The sequence below is a fragment of the Humulus lupulus genome, chromosome X (genome assembly GCF_963169125.1).
Source record: "Humulus lupulus chromosome X, drHumLupu1.1, whole genome shotgun sequence".
Taxonomy (NCBI): Eukaryota; Viridiplantae; Streptophyta; class Magnoliopsida; order Rosales; family Cannabaceae; genus Humulus; species Humulus lupulus.
In genome coordinates, this window is record NC_084802.1 from 69,234,374 (window position 1) to 69,251,686 (window position 17,313).

General features: G+C 39.4%; 1 protein-coding gene across 1 annotated transcript; it reads right to left on the reverse strand.

Moving 5' to 3' along the window:
• Positions 1-11,207: 11,207 nt before the first annotated feature.
• LOC133804145 (L10-interacting MYB domain-containing protein-like) lies at positions 11,208-12,560 on the reverse strand. The gene is made up of 2 exons (XM_062242309.1): positions 12,048-12,560; positions 11,208-11,955 (listed from the first exon to the last, which is right to left on the reverse strand). Exons 1-2 carry the CDS (start codon positions 12,393-12,395, stop codon positions 11,371-11,373), a joined length of 933 nt encoding a protein of 310 aa, XP_062098293.1. The 5' UTR covers positions 12,396-12,560; the 3' UTR covers positions 11,208-11,370.
• Between the last annotated feature and the right edge of the window lie 4,753 nt (positions 12,561-17,313).

Below are 17,313 nucleotides of genomic sequence, written 5' to 3' on the forward strand. Positions count from 1 at the left end.
CCAAATCTAATATACATCTTTCAATCCTTTTATTGCCAATAGTGCAAGGAATACTGAAGGTACCAGGATCCTTACACTTTGCTAGAATTTTCTTTTGAAGTACCACCAAAACATTTTCCCCCACACTCACCTTTTCATTCCCTTTCAACTTCCTCTTATTGGTGCATAACTCCTTTAAAATAGAGGTACTTGTTTAATGGAATCAAGTAAGGGAGTGTTTACCTCAACCTTGCAAAAAGTCTCTAGTGTTTCCTACTCAACTTCATCTTACTTTGTGTTGACGTGATTTTTCGCCAACAGTGAATCAAGAAAATAACATGGTTGAATTAGGGCTTGATGGTAAACCGAAGTAAGAAAATTACTCTCAAGAACACTAGTCTTTTTACGTGGTTCAGTGGTTAAAATCCACCTAGTCCATGAGTCTATTTTATTACTATTTCTCTCTCTATATTTTGACAAAGTTTCAGTATTTCAGAATAATCGTCCCTTTTTCCTGTCCAATATTCTCAACATTTATAGAGAAATTCCTTGGACAGGTTTGGGTAATCGCGTGAGTCAATCATGGAATTGCGTATATATTACATTTATTATGAAGTATTCCCGTTTATACTAGGATATGATCTGATCATGAAATAAATAATCTCCTAATATTTGGGACATTAACTATCACAGGCTGGCCATAAATGATCGTATAAAGTATCCGAGTCTTCGGGGATTCGTGGACACGCCATATCTCCAAGTTACCACGAGTTAAATACACCTTTGAGCTCGTATCATGGAGGCCGTGCCTTATAAATATTACAAGCTTGCGCTTTTTAATTTATGCATCCCTAGCTCGTGCAATCGCCATGAGAACGGTAATGTCAATGTGGAGAATACTTGGACTTATAGGCTATTCCTTCCCTGTAGTTACCTGCCAGTTGTACACGATCTGAGTAAAAGACTCGTGCTAAAATTAGGATACACATTTGCCCCCCAAGTCCTTGCTCGTGGTTTACGACGTCATCTTCTGATCTACACAGTAGGGACTTTTAGAAATCTATTGCAATTTCCCATACTTGTCCACTACTCGAGTACTGGACACGTGGAACACTACCATTGGCATCTGTTCAGGTTTCGAGGACTACAATAATGGTCTTGTCAAATTTTTCCTTTGAAATACAACCCTTGATCTTGTACTGACTAAATCAGATGGCTCACATTGATTTATGTCATTTACGTAAAATAGGAAAGACAATTATCACAGTTCATCACATTTTATTCGAATACTTTCTCTATCTTCTCTCTTCTGTGCTTTTCCAACCTTCTTCTTTCTCAGAGAAAAGAAAACCCAAAAACTCTTTGTTGCAAGATCTCTCCGACATCCAGTTGTTCAATTACTCAAGAGTGAGTCTTCCAGGCCTTGCGAAATATACTTCTTCAACCGACGAACACATTGTAAGTCTTGTCATTTCAAATAAACTCTTTCTTTACAGATTTTTGTGTTTTATTTACCATGCTCATCCATGCTTTGCCATAGTTGATATTAGGGTGTTATCTCGATGTTTTTGGCACTTCGGTTTATACTTTAGTTTTACTGAGAAGGTTTAGAAAATCTCTTAAAAACTATGACATTCACGAAATTGGGTATTTTTTGGGTAAATTTTAGGAAATACCCATTCGGGGTATAGAAGATGAAAGGTTAGGGTTCAAAAGCCAGATTGCCTAGGGAACACGCTTCTTGGGTGGTTTTTCTCTAAACCGCCCCCCAAGGACATTAGTGGCCGGATTTTCTGACACATGGATCCCTAAAAATCAGGGGTTTGTTGGGGAAACCGAGGTGCCTAGCGTAGAGTAGCGCGTGACATCACGCAATGGGTTTAGACTAACTCAGCTTGTATATCAGAGACACCATTTTCCTCTGTACTTCTATGTCTTTACCTTTACAAATTCTTAGGTCGCCTACTAAGTGACTCGCCATTCTTGTTCGTTAGGCGATCTAATGGCACCCAAGAAGAGCGTACCCAAGAAAAGCGTACCCAAGAAAAATGCACCTGGCCCATTGGCTCAACAAACCAACAAGGGAAAAGAGATCGCCTCTAAATCTCCTCTTCCTCATTTCAGACCTGTGGTGGAGAAGGAGATCGTGATTGGCCCTAACACGTTCTTTGAGGCAGAGAAAATCATCTCCAAGATCACGACCCAAGGAAGGGTTTATAAAATAATGCTAAGTCACAATATAGAGGTCGGGTCCGGCATCCTCATTGCCCGACCTCTGTTCGAAGGGGAACGGAGCTGCGCGCCCCTCTAGGACGACTTCGCGGCCTGAAGTGATGAGCACTTAAAGGCAGGGGCCTTCCTTCCCCAAGATCAATATTTTGCTGACTTCCTCAACTAAGTGAAGTTGGTACTGTTTCAGCTCCCCCCAAACTCATACCGACTTCTGGTGGGGCTGAAATACCTCTTTTTAAAACATCAGTGGGAGGTCCACACTCTGGCACATATCCTCCATTTCTTCTGCCTTAAGGCCAACCTGGAGCAAAGAGGGTGAGGTGACAGGTTCTACTACCTCATCAGATTCTCGAACTCAGCCTCGGTTATTGAGCTCCCCAACCACCCCAATGACTACAAGGATAAATTCTTTATGTCGAATGGGTTCCGCAACTGCGAGCATCGATACTTCAACCATCCTCGTAAGTCTTCTTTCTTTTCTCAGCTTGCGAACTAATTCTCTCTTTTTAATAGACATACTCCTTGTATTTATACTAATTGAGTGTACTATTTTTTTATGCAGCCATACTCCCGAGGACAGAGAAGTCTACGACCCTCGGGGTCAGTATGACACATTATCTGGGCTTTTGGCCCATGAGAAGGATTACCGCTAGCTCATGACTGACGTCACAATGCTGGCGTGCAAATTGATCGGTGAAGGGTAGCCTTTGGCCATAAGAAGGACATAGGCTACCCTTCTGGTAGTCCACGAGCTCTTGCCTCCCCAAGAAGGAGACCCTGAGGTCGCTGAAGAGGAGGAACAAGAAGAAGATGAAGTGCCTCTTGTGCGAGAGAGGCGGGCTCTTGAGGCTGCTCGGGACCCTGACCTAGAATGAGCTGCATTGGGGGTAGCAGCCGACCCCTCCAGCCAAGGTAACCCATACCCTTATAGGGAATTAGATAGGGTTGTTGCCGATTTTAGGCTAGTTAAATTTAACCCAAACCAGCTCGTCCACCGCCACCCTAGCAATCCAGATCGCAACATAACCCTGCTCCAGTGCGTGGACCATCTAGTGTTGCGTCATGATATGGGTTATCCTAAGGGCACTGTTGTTGTAGATAACACCTCAACCTTTAGGTCAGCCATTTTTGAGGAGTATGGGACCAATCGTAGGTCATGGCCTTCTTTGCTCCAAGGCGCCTTTGCCCCTGGATTTAGGCAATATGTAGATGAGCCTAGCCCCGAGGTAGAACTTGAACCCGAACCTCCTATAATCCAAGAAATTATAGACTTAGACTCCCCATTTCCTCTAGTAATCCTAAGGCCGGAGGCCATGATAATAGAATCCTCCCCTAGCCCAGAGGGTAGGACTTTCATTTATTTCTTTCATGTAAATTTATGACTTTACTTGTGTATTAACTCCCTTCTTGTTCTTTTCAGGCGAAGAGATGGAATGATCAGGAGCTCCCGACCTCCGCACAACATTCCAGGAGGGAAAAAACAACTTGGGTCCTGCCATAAAGAAGCCCCGGTTTACAAAGAAAATGCCTCATGCGGCAGGAAACACCTCCAAATCTCTTGCTAAGGGGAAAGGTACGAGCTCAGCAGCTCTGACTTCCATCGTGATGGAGAAAATGATTCCTCCTCGTCCGCCTCCTCCTCGATTTCCACCTGATCCTGCTTGGGATCAAGTTATACAAGCTGATCCCCCAGCTCCTTTTGTCCCTACAGCTATTGTGCGCATCCCAGTCAATCCTTAGGATCTGGAGAAGATCCCCGATACTTTTCAGGGAACTCTCTAGGAGACGGCGAACCACATGGTGCAGCACATATATAAAACCAACCTAAGGGATTTGAGGACGATTGAAGAGCGGAGCCCGGAGAACGTCCTGGAGTCGTCCTTGCTGATGACCCTCACGGTAAGATATTGTTCCTTAGTGAATTTCTTCTTTTCATTTTGCCCAAGTATGCGTCTAACTTGTCTCTTTATTTTACAGTCGGCCCTGGCTCAGCACCATAGTATAGCTCAGGCTAGGGCTAGGAATGATGAACTCCAGACTAAGCTCTAGGCTGCCAAGACCGCCCTGGCCCTTGCTCAAGAAGGAGAGCGAACTGCCAAAGCTGCCCTCGCAGCTGCTCAAAAAGGTGAGCACGATGCCAAGGTTGCCCTTGCATCGTCTCAAGAAAGCGAGTAGGCCACAAAGGTTGCCTTGAATGCCCTTCAGGTCGAGGTTGCTGAGGCTAAAGCCAAGCAGCTAGAGGTTGAGGTTGCTGTTAAGGAGGAGAAAGCAGCTTCACTGTAATGCCCTGGTTACCCCAGAATAGTTACGGTGAACGGTGGACCGGAAATTTTACCCGCTACCCGAGTCCTTTGGTAAAAAACGTGCTCTAAGTGTAATTAACAGGTTAAGGTGAAAAACTAATAAAAAGGAAATGGATATTTTCATTACAAACTACTCTGCAGAGCTAATCAAAACAATTACAAGCTGTTCTCAGTACAAAATGGTCATTATTGTTTCAAATTTACAATCCCGCCGACCTAAGCGGCAAAAATAGGGTAAACCCCCTAGTTCCTCTGAGAATGCCTTGGCCGTGGTGGTCAAGCGGCCGCATATGTACACATCACCACCTAAGCTCTTCACTCAAGGCTGGGTGAGCTTTTGTTTCCCTTTACCTGCACCACATAGCACCCATGAGCCAAGGCCCAGCAAGAAAAGCATGGTAAAACATGATATAATATCAACAATGATCGTAATAACCATTCAAGACCAACAGTCCAAACAAATAGGTGACAATCGCAAAAGTTATTAATATGGGGACAACACCCTTTAGCCATGTGACGATAGGGTCACCAGGCTTAACTGATAAGAGAACCTTTCATAAAATTCAATAGGATAGGTGTATGGTGAATAGTCACCAACATAACCTTCCTCATGACCATAGAGTCATAACCCTAGAACGGCGTTCCCTAGCCTTGTGACAAACAGTCACTGGGGCCATATGCCCTGGCTCTGAATAACTGGTCTTAGACCAGACAAGCGCTTCTAAGTTCATCGACCTTAGGGTCGGTCCAGCGTTAATGCCATAGAGTCATTCAATGCTGATATTGATTAGATCTAATCTTCACTTGGCTCGACGTTCACAACGCTATGCCATTATTGACTCTTAGGTCAGTATCATTGACTAGTCAGTGCCATTCACAAGTAATCAACATTCACTAGCATTTAATATGCAATCCATGTCCACATTTATCAATAAACGTGCCTCAATAATAATCACGCATGTCATATATACACAGGGTGCATTTTCTTACCTCAGATTCGAGCTAGAAAGATTTAAAGAACGACCCTTGAGAACGATCAACCTTTAGTCCTTCAGCGGTCACCTAATCATAACCAAACACGGGACATCATTAATAATAATGATCAACATAGGTTTCCACACCAATATCTAGCCTCTGGAAGATTAGTCCCAACTAATCCAAGTAGTAGGAACACTCCCGAGGCCTATAGCTAAGTTCCCGGGGTCAAAACGAGCAAACGGGGTGAAAACAGGGCAAGGGCTGCGGCCCTAGCACCTTGAGCCGCGGCCCCCAGAGTTACCTGAGGCAAGGGCCGCGGCGCCCTCCATCAAGGGCCGCGGTGCCCAGCAAGCACAAAAACCCCTCCTGCTTCTTCAAGGCAGGGCCGCGGCACCCCCAGAACAGGGCCGCGGCCCTCAACTCTGGGCCATTCCCAAACGTGTTTTTAACCCTCCAAGGCCTCCTAAATCATACCTAAACATTCCCCAATCATCAAAACAAAGTTCCCAAGCTTCCCAAAGCTCCAAAACCCTCAAAACCCAAGGTTCAAACCAACCAAAAACTCAACAATTTACAAAGTCTAATTTAAAGCTTAAAAACTCGGAAACTTAAAACTTAAACTTCGATTACCTTCGATTGGGTTGTTTTCTGTCAAATCCTTCAATTAAGAAGCTTCTAATATTTCCTAGGATCACTATGCCTCAATCCTCGCTTGATTCTGACTCCTAGAACTCAAGATATCTTTGAAAATGCTCAAACGGTAAAACGGACTATCGAAAGGGAGAATGAGAGGTTTTTTAATCGTACGTTCTATCTGACAGCTACTTCAAACTTAAGTAACCTCAAATAAAACCTAGTGCTCGGGGTCCCAAAAATACCCTCGGGGACATTATAGTCAAAACCTCTGAAATTTCACCCTGATCTCAAATATTCCCAATTTATCATCAAATAAACATTTCTATTACCCCAAAATTGACCCCGTTATGAAAAAACCGCTAATCCATTATATATGACCGTCTCATGCTGAATAGCTCGAATATATCTCCATAATAATGGAATCTCATTCACAAATCAAGTTATGCACCCAAATACACATATTCACCCTCAATGGGCCAGATTATCAAAATAGCATAATTATTCAAATGTGGACCCACATGCACGCATATAACATCATATCATAAAATAATTCACATATACATGCATAATATCATTTGATGGCATAATTAAACAAGTATGGCCCTCCCGGCCTACTAATCTCGCCATTAAACCACATCGGAGAATTCGGGGCATTACATTCACTGTCCTCCATGGAAGGCATGTTGTACCATTGCTGGGCATTTAACCAGGATGGCAACTTCTCTTTCACGGATCCTGAGCTATGGGATCCATACATCAAGAAATTCAAAGCTCGAATCTTGCAAGAGCGGTTGGAGACTGGGGATGCTTCCACTGCGGGCGAGTAGGAGATTGAAGAGGTCACATCCTCAGAATGCCCTGGAGGGGCTTGATGAAGCCTTTTTTATTTCTCTTTTTTATTTTTATTTTTATGTGTTTGTAAACAATTGCCCTTGGGCCAGTTCGAGGTTTTTTGTCCTCGGGACAACTTGAATTTTAATTCATATATCTAATTTTTAATCTATTTGTCTTTTCCTTGATTATCCCTCATGTATTTGTCTTATATTTTTACATTCGGGATTTTAGGAATCGATCATTAGATTGGGATAGATATTTTGAGTTTGGTTATTTCCAAATTAAATGTGTTGATTTATATCGTACATGTTATGTGTCAGGCCTTGGACCTGGTTATATCCGGGGTTTTAAATATTTCAAACTTAGTTCGCGTTAGGTTTATTGACATCTCAAGCTTTTAGGAAAGCCATCGAATATTCAATTTTTGCTAACTTCTAAGTTTTGGGCCAGGTTGTATCTAGGGTTTTAAGTAATTTGAGCTTAGTTCGTGCTAGGTTTATTGACACCTCATGCTCTTTAGAAGCCGTCGGATAATCAATTTTCCAAGCTTCTAAGTTTCCAACCTGGTTATATCCAGGATATTTTTGTACCTGGTTGTATCCAACATTTTAAATTTTAAATCAACAACCTTGCTCTGATTCATCTCGGGTTATATGCCCCCCAAGTAACTAGAATGTGAAGACTTTGTTGGTCGCTTTTACAAATATTAATACACGAACTAATTTATGAATAACCTTATAAGGGATACGAACAAGAAACATTATATAAAAATCCCTCATTATTTAATTAAATGGCTTTTATAACTAAGCCTTACATAGATGGTTGGTAATACTATTGATAATACTTCTTTAAGTGCATTGCGTTCCAGGTCCGTTGGACTGTTTCTCCACTAAGCCAAGGTAACTTGAAAGTTCCATCACGCAAAATTTCCACAATCTGATATGGTCCTTCCCAGTTCGGACCTAAAGCACTGTCTTTAGGGTCCTTGTTCGCCAAGAAGACCCTTTGGAGAACTAGATTTCCCAAACCAAAATTATGTCTTTTGACCTTGGTATTAAAATAAAGAGTGATTTTCTGTTGGTAATGTGCGAGTTGTAGTTGTGAATCCTCTCATTTCTCATCAATCAGGTTGAGAGACGCATTAAGTAACTCATCATTCTGCTCCTGGCTGAATGTCCGTAACCTGTGTGTGGCTACCTTTGCTTCAACGTGAAGGACAACCTCACTTCTGAAAGTCAATGAGAAAGGAGTGTGCCTTGTGGAGGTCCTGTGGGAAGTTCAGTATGCCCAGATTACCTAAGGGAGCTGCTCGGGCCAGACTCCTTTAGCCTCACCTAACCTTTTCTTAAGGCTCTCCATTATGGTCTTATTCACAGCCTCGACCTACCCATTGGCCAGTGGATATGCAACCGAAGAAAAACTTTTAATTACGTCGTACCTTTCACAGAAATTAGTGAAGAGTTCGCTGTCAAACTGTGTTCCATTACCTGACACGATCTTTTTAGGGAGCCCAAATCGGCACACAATGTTTTTAACCACAAAGGCTCTGCCTCTACCCACTTCATGAAATAGGTGATAGCCACCACCGCATAACGAACTCTTCCCTTTCCCATAGGTAAAGATCCTATTAAATCAATTCCTCATACTGCAAATGGACATGGGGATGAGATTATCGTCAGCTTAACTGGAGCAGCTCGGGCGACTGTGGCGAAGCGCTGTCATTTTTCACATTTCTGAACATGGGAGATGGAATCTTTTATTAAAGTGGGCCAAAAATAACACTGCGTTAATATTTTCAAGGCTAGGTTTTGCCCCTAGCATGATCTCCCCAAAAGCCTTCATGCACCTCTTGCAGAATGGTTTTAGCCTCCTTAGGCAGAACACACCGTAGAAGAGGTAGTGAATGACCACATCGATATAACGTTCCATCTATTATCACATATCTCGGAGCTTGATAGAGTATCTTTCTCGCTTCCTTTCTTTCCTCAGGTAGCCTTCCTGTTGTAAGGTATTCCACTATCGGGGTCATCCAGGTCGGCCTTGTGTCAATCCTCTCGACCTTTATCACTTTTTCTGCCACTCTTAGACTCTCCAAGAATTCCACTGGTACTACGTTCAAAGTCTCAGATTCCTTGGTGGTGGCAAGCCTTGCCAAAGCATCAGCATTAGTGTTCTGCTCGTGAGGGATCTGTTCGACAGTACCGTATTCAAATTCTGACAGCACTTTATTCACCTTAGCTAGGTAAGCTGCCATCTTGGTACCACGTGCTTGATATTCTCCCAACACTTGATTAACCATGAGTTGGGAATCGCTATAACACTAGGGGCCAGTTTGGTACAGCTGTGCTGTGGGAAAAAGCAGTTGTAGCTGTGCTGTGAGAAAAAGCAGCTGTAGCTGTGCTGTGAGAAAAAGCTGCTGAGTGTTTGGTAAATTATAACTTTAGAAATACTGTGAGTTGGAAAAGTTGTATATAAGTGTTTGGTAAACTAGATTATTAGATAGCTGTTAAATATAGAATGACCAAAATAGGTATCATATGTATTTAACTAATTTTGTTTGAATAAATTTATACATATTAACATATTTATAATTATTTTTTATTTTATTAAAAATAATAATGATTTTTTATAATATTTAATTCTTTTAATATATACGTATAATAAAATGATTAATTAAATTTTAAAAAATAAAAAATCAACATAAATATTGTCTATTTTTAAATTATTATAAATTTTGATCATAACAAATAATTTAAATTTAGTCAATTTGATACGACAAAATACAAAACTTAAATAAAATAAAATAGATAAGAATATAGTTTAATTATATCCCATTAAACTTGCAGCAATCAGATCTCTAGTATTGTCCATTTCATTTAAATTTGAAGCTCTAGCTGTCTCATCTTCATCTTCAATATTAGTTTGATCTTCTACACAATAATATGGATTATCTCTAATTTTCTCAAAATGTCGATCACGTTTTGCATGCCTTCGAATGTAATTATGCAAGGTCATTGATGCAATCACTATTTTCACTTGCTTCTGATATGGATAACTAGGCATATCTCTTAATATTTTCCATCTTTTCTTCCATACTCCAAAAGTTCTTTCAATAACACTTCGAAGAGAAGAATGTGCCTGGTTGAATACCTCTTTATAACCAGTAGGTTTGCTACCTCGTTGAAATTGTGGTAGATGCTATCTTTGGCCTTTATATGGTCCTAAAAAACCTGTAATTTGTGGGTATCCCGCATCCACTAAATAATATTTTCCTGTCAAATAAAATATAAAAATATAATTACAAAATTATAAAGACTTTAATATTTTATAAATGTGTTTAGATGACAACCTTGGGGAGGTTTTGGAAAATTTGAAGTTGAATCACGTAAAGCTGTATAGAAAATTCTTGTATCATGAGCAGAACCTTCCCACCCACCATATGCATATATAAATTGCATATCAAAATTACATATTGCCATGACATTCTGAGTTGGTATCCCTTTTCTACCAACAAATGGTACTTGATCTTCAGGTGGAATTACAACATTCACATGTACACCGTCTATTGCGCCAATACAGTTCTAGAAAAAAAATACAAGATTATAAAAATATACTCTAGTTAGAAAAAAAATTATTAAAAAATTGTATAATTTTAAAGTATGACTTACCTTAAAATGAGGCATATATCTAGAATCTTTCAATATCTCTTCAGGAACATCTTTAAATTCTGGGTCTGGTGGTTTTAATACATCTACACTCATATGACATAAAACATCTAAAACCTTGTTGAAATATCGACTAACTGTCTCGCCTGAGTGTTGGAATCGCTCTTGTGTTAATCGGTTTCCAGCACCGTGACCTAATGTAAATAAAAACATGCCTAATATCTCAAGAGCACACATTCTCTTTGAACCCTTAAATCCATAATTAACTTCCAATTCATCGCATAATTTAATGAAAACATCTTTCTCCAGCCTAAACATGCTATAACATCTACTTTCATTTCCTTTTAATATTTCTATCAACCACATATGACCAGTTTGAGAAGAATTCATACAAGGTGTCTTTTCAATATATGTTGTATAATAATGATGAACAAAGTATGTAGCTATAGACGCCGATTGTAACTCAATCTCCTCATCCGTGTCTGCCATTATTTCTAATTTAAAATAAACCTGTGTATATTAAAGAGTATGTAAAATACATGCCAAATAGCCATAAAGTCTTCATAACAAATGCAAGTGAAAAACATAATAAAGCATATTTATATTAAATAGTGACAACACCAAGTCTTGAGAGCAATTTAAAAAAAAGTCTGTAAAGAAATAACATAATAAACATATACTAACGTCATAACACAAAGTTTAGAAAATAAATACTACTACTACTATAAGTCATAGTATTATAATTATCCCAGAGTATGCTCATTCTTGAGCCAAGTAAGCATCAACTCAGGTTCTTCCAATGAAGCAAACATCTCTCTCTTCTCTTTCATGATAAACAAGCGAGTTGCAAATAAATACAAGCTGCTCCCTTTCTCAATTCCAGGCAAAGAATTTAAAATTTTCATAACTTCGGTAATACTATTCTCCTTTCTAGCTGTTTCAATATTTCTACTCCTTGTCTCCACAGCATCAGCAAGGCGACCAATTTGTTCAAATATCATTAAAGGCCCTGTCTTCTTCATTTTTCCTTTTCCATGTTTCATTGCTTTATTTTGTTTCTCAAGTGGCTCGGCTAATCTGTTGTTATTTTTCTCTCTAAGAAATCTATCAGTATTAGGCATCTCTAGATCATCGTCACTACTCTCAAGTTGTTCATGTAAGGTTTCAATATTGTTAAAAGGTTTTTCAGACTCAGATGGAATTATTCCAGATGAAGGTGTCCAAGCATACTCTCCTGTAGCAACAGTGTTCATGAAAATCCTATCTAATTTTTCCTCTACCTCTGGTTCAATTCCCCGAATGCGAAACTTTGCAGCATCGGGATGACTCTACAAAAAAAATTTGTTAATTAAATGTAACATTTATGAAAAAAAAAAAGTCTTTTAGTTTCATATAAATATTTAACAAGATTATAATGTACCTGTAATTTACTATTCCACCAATCTTCAGTTGCATCAATTGTATTCTTTTTTATATTCCATCCTAAGCCAGTTTCTTTTCCCTTGAGTTGCTTCCAAAGCTTCCATTCATTTTTTAATCCATCCCACTTATTTTTCAATTGTGGTCTAGTGTAATATCTTCCAGTTGCTTTCTTCATATTTGTAATCAAGTTTACATATCCAACTTTATCTAAATAAGTAGTAGGACGATGCCCATCATCAACCTCTTTGATACAGAAGTCTAAGAAAAAATTCAAACTCTCTGAATTCCATATTGCTTTACTTCTTGGTACGTCACTCTTGGTGCAAATATTATTTTCATTTTCCATCTAATAAAAGTGAAATGATAAGTATAAAAAAATACTAAAGTAAAATGATGTATCCATATACGCAACAACTCTTATCAATCACTACCATCTATGTAAAACTAAATAATTCAACTAAAGTTCAACATATCCAACTTCAAGACTATTCTTAAAGAATCCCTTGGGAGAAGATAAAATACACACATATGTACATTCATATACATGTAAAAAGGTTACTATAAATCAACTTTTGAAGTGAGGAAATTAAGTAAAAATAAAAGAACTAAAAAGATATTTTTGTTATGTATATGGCAACCATAAATGATTCATCTTTGAATGTAAAAATTGTATTTTTAATGTCCACTTCTCGGCTGAGAGAGCAGACAACCATAAATGAAATTATTTTAATTATAGATATTGTTAGACAAAATATATCTCCTTTATATTGTTTATTTCACTCAAAACAAAAAGATAGAAATCTAATCTAGTTTTTGTATTAAAAAAGCATATCTATTCTTTCATGGTAATTCTTATTCTTTATTATTAAAGTTTATTTAGAAAAAAGATTAAAAAAAAAAAAAGGCTGTGTACTCTCTCTTTGTGTCGTACTCTATTAGCACCCATCACTCTGTATTTTTCTTGGTCAATCACAAAGGCTCCTTTTTTAGTTAGTGTTGAATATTCAACTCTACATATGACTTTAATTCTCTCAGTGTTGAATATAACTCTATATATGACTTTAATTCTCTCTCTCTCTCTCTCTCCTCTGCGTCCTACTCTATATATCCATTAGAAACAAAAAAAATCTCTCTCCTCTGTGTCGTACTCTATATATCCATTAGAAACAAAAAGAAGTTGGGTGAAGGTGGATTGGCGAAGAGTAGATGATGAAGTGAGAGAGGAAAAAGGATTGTTTTTGTTGATGGAGATGGGCAAGGATGAGGTTGAACTTGAAAGCCTCATCATCATAATCATAGAGATGGTTATTGATTTGATTCAAATTAAATACCACGTCAAGCGTGTGTGCTTTAAGTTTTTTCTTTCTGTATCTCTATATCTATGTGAATATGCCCAGCAGCATAGCATTGTAAGAAATTAACACGTTGGTCTTGTTTTCGTCTGTGTTTGGGTTTGGTTCATTCATCGATGTTTTTCCTTTGATTTGCGTATAATACTTTTCTGCTGACAAGTGGTCTAACTCTATATATCCATTAGAAACAAAAAAGGAAATGCATCAAAATAAACCATTAAACAAGTCCAACCCATATATATACACACACAAATATACTGGTATGAAGAAGATAGAATAACCCAGTATCACAGAAACAATAATCAAACCACTGTACAAATATATATATATATATATAAAATGCCCTTTAATAAATATGTGTTTAATATAGCATTAAAAAAAAAGTTAGAGAAATACCTTGACTTGATTGTGCTGGAGTTTTTGACAGAGAAGTGTAGTCTGTGAGGAAGAAGGAAGAAGAAATGGTGAGGCAAGGTGAAGAAGATTTAACGATTGAAAAAGAAGACCTAATAATTCTAATTTAAATGAGGGTATTTTGGTCCAAAAAAAATATCATTAAACCACAATTTCAGCTTCCCGTATAAGCTAAAATCTTAAAGTTGGTGTGGGCCAACTTTGATAAAAAGCTATAATTTTAACCTAAATTCCTAAAAAAGCTATTTTTTTTATTTTACCAAACACTTTTTAGTCAATAGCTTTTTCAAAAAGTGCTTTGGGCTTTTCAAAAAGCCATTCCAAACGGGGCCTAGATGACCCTTGCTTTCAATTCCCTTGCCACTCTGAGTCCGGCTAACAAAGCCTCATACTTGGCTTCGTTGTTTGATGCTCTGAATCTGAATCTCAGCGCGGTATGGAATCGATGCCCCTCTGGAGAGATCAATATGATCCTAGCTTCGGATCCATTCTCGTTAGATGAGCCGTCCACAAATATTTTCCACAACTCCTGCACAGGCTCCTTCAAAAGTTCTTCTTGAAATCTGATGCATTCAGCCACAAAATCAGCAAGGGACTGGCTCTTGATCGAGGTCCTTGGTGTGTAAAGTATCTCGAACTGGCTGAGTTCTACTGCCCATTTTAAAAGATGTCTTGACGCTTCAGGTTTTTGTAATACTTGCCTTAGAGGTTGGTCGGTCATGACGTGGATTGAATGGGACTAGAAGTATGGTCTAAGCTTCCAGGAAGCCAATATCAGGCAGAGTGCTATCTTTTCTATTAGTGGGTACTGGGATTCAGCCTCAAGAAGTCTGTTGCTTATATAGTACACCGGTTTTTGAGCACGGTCTTCGTCCCGAACTAACACGGCGTTGGCCGCATTTTCTGTTACGGCCAAATATAGGAACAGGGGCTCTCCAGATATAGGCTTAGACAATATTGGGGGTTCGGCCAAATGCATCTTTAGGGCGAGGAATGCCAGCTCGCACTCCTCAGTCCATTCAAATTTCTTATTTCCTTTGAGCAAGTTGTAAAAAGGCAAAGACTTGTCAGTGGACTTTGAAATAAATTGGTTTAGCGACGCCACTTTTCCAGTCAATCTTTGAACTTCTTTGCATGAGTTGGGTGAAGGCATCTCCAATAGTGACCTAATTTTCTCTAGGTTTGCCTCTATCACCCTTGTATTGACTATGAATCCCAGAAACTTTCCCGACACTACTCCAAAAGTACATTTCTGGGGATTTAGCCAAATATTATATTTCCTCAAGATTTCAAAACATTCTTTCAGATTGGAAACATAGTTATCGGCAGTCTTTGACTTGACTAGCATATCGTCGACATACACATCCATGTTTTTCCCTATCTGATCAACGAACATTTTGTTGACTAACCGTTGGTAGGTAGCCCCAGCGTTCTTTATCCCGAAGGGCATAACTTTATAACAGTATACATTCATTGGAGTCATAAAGCTAGTATTCTCCTGGTCCGCAGGATTCATCGCGATCTTGTTATATCCAGAGTACGCATCCATAAAGGACATGAGCTTGTGTCCCGCGGTGGCGTCTACCAACTGATCAATCCTCGGGAGTGGGAAGCAATCCTTAGGACAAGCTTTATTCAGATCGGAGAAATCGATGCAGGTCCGACACTTTCCATTCAGCTTCGGTACCAGGACATGATTCGCTACCCAGATCGGGTATTTTGCTTCACGAATGAATCCGCACTTTAATAACCGAGCTACTTCTTCTTCCAATGCCTCAACTCAGGCTGTTCCCAAATGTCTCTATTTTTGGGATTTTGTAGGCATGCTCTATCCAAGTTTAGGGTATGCATGATCACACTTGGGCTTATTCCCACCACGTCTTCATGAGACAAGGCGAAGACATCTAGATTCCTTTGTAGAAAATTAACCAACTCCTTCTTCCTATCATTGCCAAGATTTTTTCCAATCTTAACGACTCTTGAAGCATCTGTGGGATCTATATTTGTTTCCTCAATTTCCTCAATAGCATGGAGCTCTGACCTATCTTCACCCATTCATTGATTAGTGTCATTACTTGGGGCGACATGTCTATCCTTTGTTCCTTGAGGTTCTTCCGTCCCGGAGGCAACTTCTACTTCCTGGGATTCCTCACCGTGGTCACTTATGGCCATTGCATGCTGCCTGGGTTGTGATTTTCCCTTCATGGAAATGCTATAGCATTCCCTGGCAGCAAGCTGATCACCTCTGATAGTGCATATTCCCGTCGATGAGGGGAATTTGATTGCCAGGTGGCGGATAGTGGTTATGGCTTCGAAGGCCATCAACACACCCAAAATTGCATTGTATGCGGCTGGACAATCGATGACCACGAGCTCGAGAAGTTTGGAGACAGTTCACGGACCTTCACCCAATGTTACCACTAACTCGATTGTTCCTATATGTAATGCCCCAAAATCCCTAATGCGGTTTAATGGCTGGATTAGTAGGCTAGGAGGGCCATAATTGTTTAATTATGCTATTAAATGATTATATGCATATTTATGTGAATTATATTATAATATAATATGATGTTAAATGCATGCATGTGGGTCAACATTTCATTACAGGGGTGTTTTGGTAATTTGGCCCGTTGATGGCGTAATTGTATATTTGTATGCGTGTCGGTGACATATTGTTGAGACCACATTATAATGTGGATTTGTTCGAGCTATTCGGCATGAGACGATCTTTGAATATTAATTAGCGGTTTAGTCATAACAGGTTTAAGTTCGGGGCTCGGGGTGAGTCTCGGGGTGATTTTAATGATTAGAGCGTTGCCGAGAATTAAAGGGTAACAGGATATGAATTATTGGTGTTTGAGAATATCAAGAATAGGGAGAATTGGAGAGCGTTAATTATGATTAACGAAATAGGTGGAAATGTCAATTTTGCCCTTGGGAGCCTTTAGAAATCCTTATTTGACCTAGGGGAATTTTGGTCTTTTCACCCCTAGGATAGATTAAAGCCATTGAAGGCTGTAGAAAGGAGAGAAAATAGAGCATCTTGAGAGCCTTCTCCCGTACCTGTTTTTTCTTCATTTTCTCTTTGGATTTTTGAGCTTAAGTTGGGGATTCAAGCTTGGGAAGTAAGTCTTGAGAGCATCATAATCTGACATTGAGGTAAGTTTCTAGCCATTAAATTTCCTGGTTTGATCTGTTTTAGCTTTGGTTTTCAGTTGAGAATTCTAGGTTTGATGATTGGTTTTGCTGGGAGTTTTTGGCTAGGGTTCTTGTGGTTGTGATGCTTAGGGCATGTGGGGATGGTTTTTGGGTTCATTTGGCACAAAAAATGAGGTTTGGAAGTATTGGAATCGAGTTGGAATTGAAGGAGTCGAAGGAAGAGGTTTTAGGGGAGGATCTGGCTGGGTGTAGCGCTACAGCGCCCGCTAGGGGGCGCTATAGTGCTACCCAGTGCTATGTTGGGCGGTTTGGGGTTCTGAGAATAGTGCTGGGGCGCTA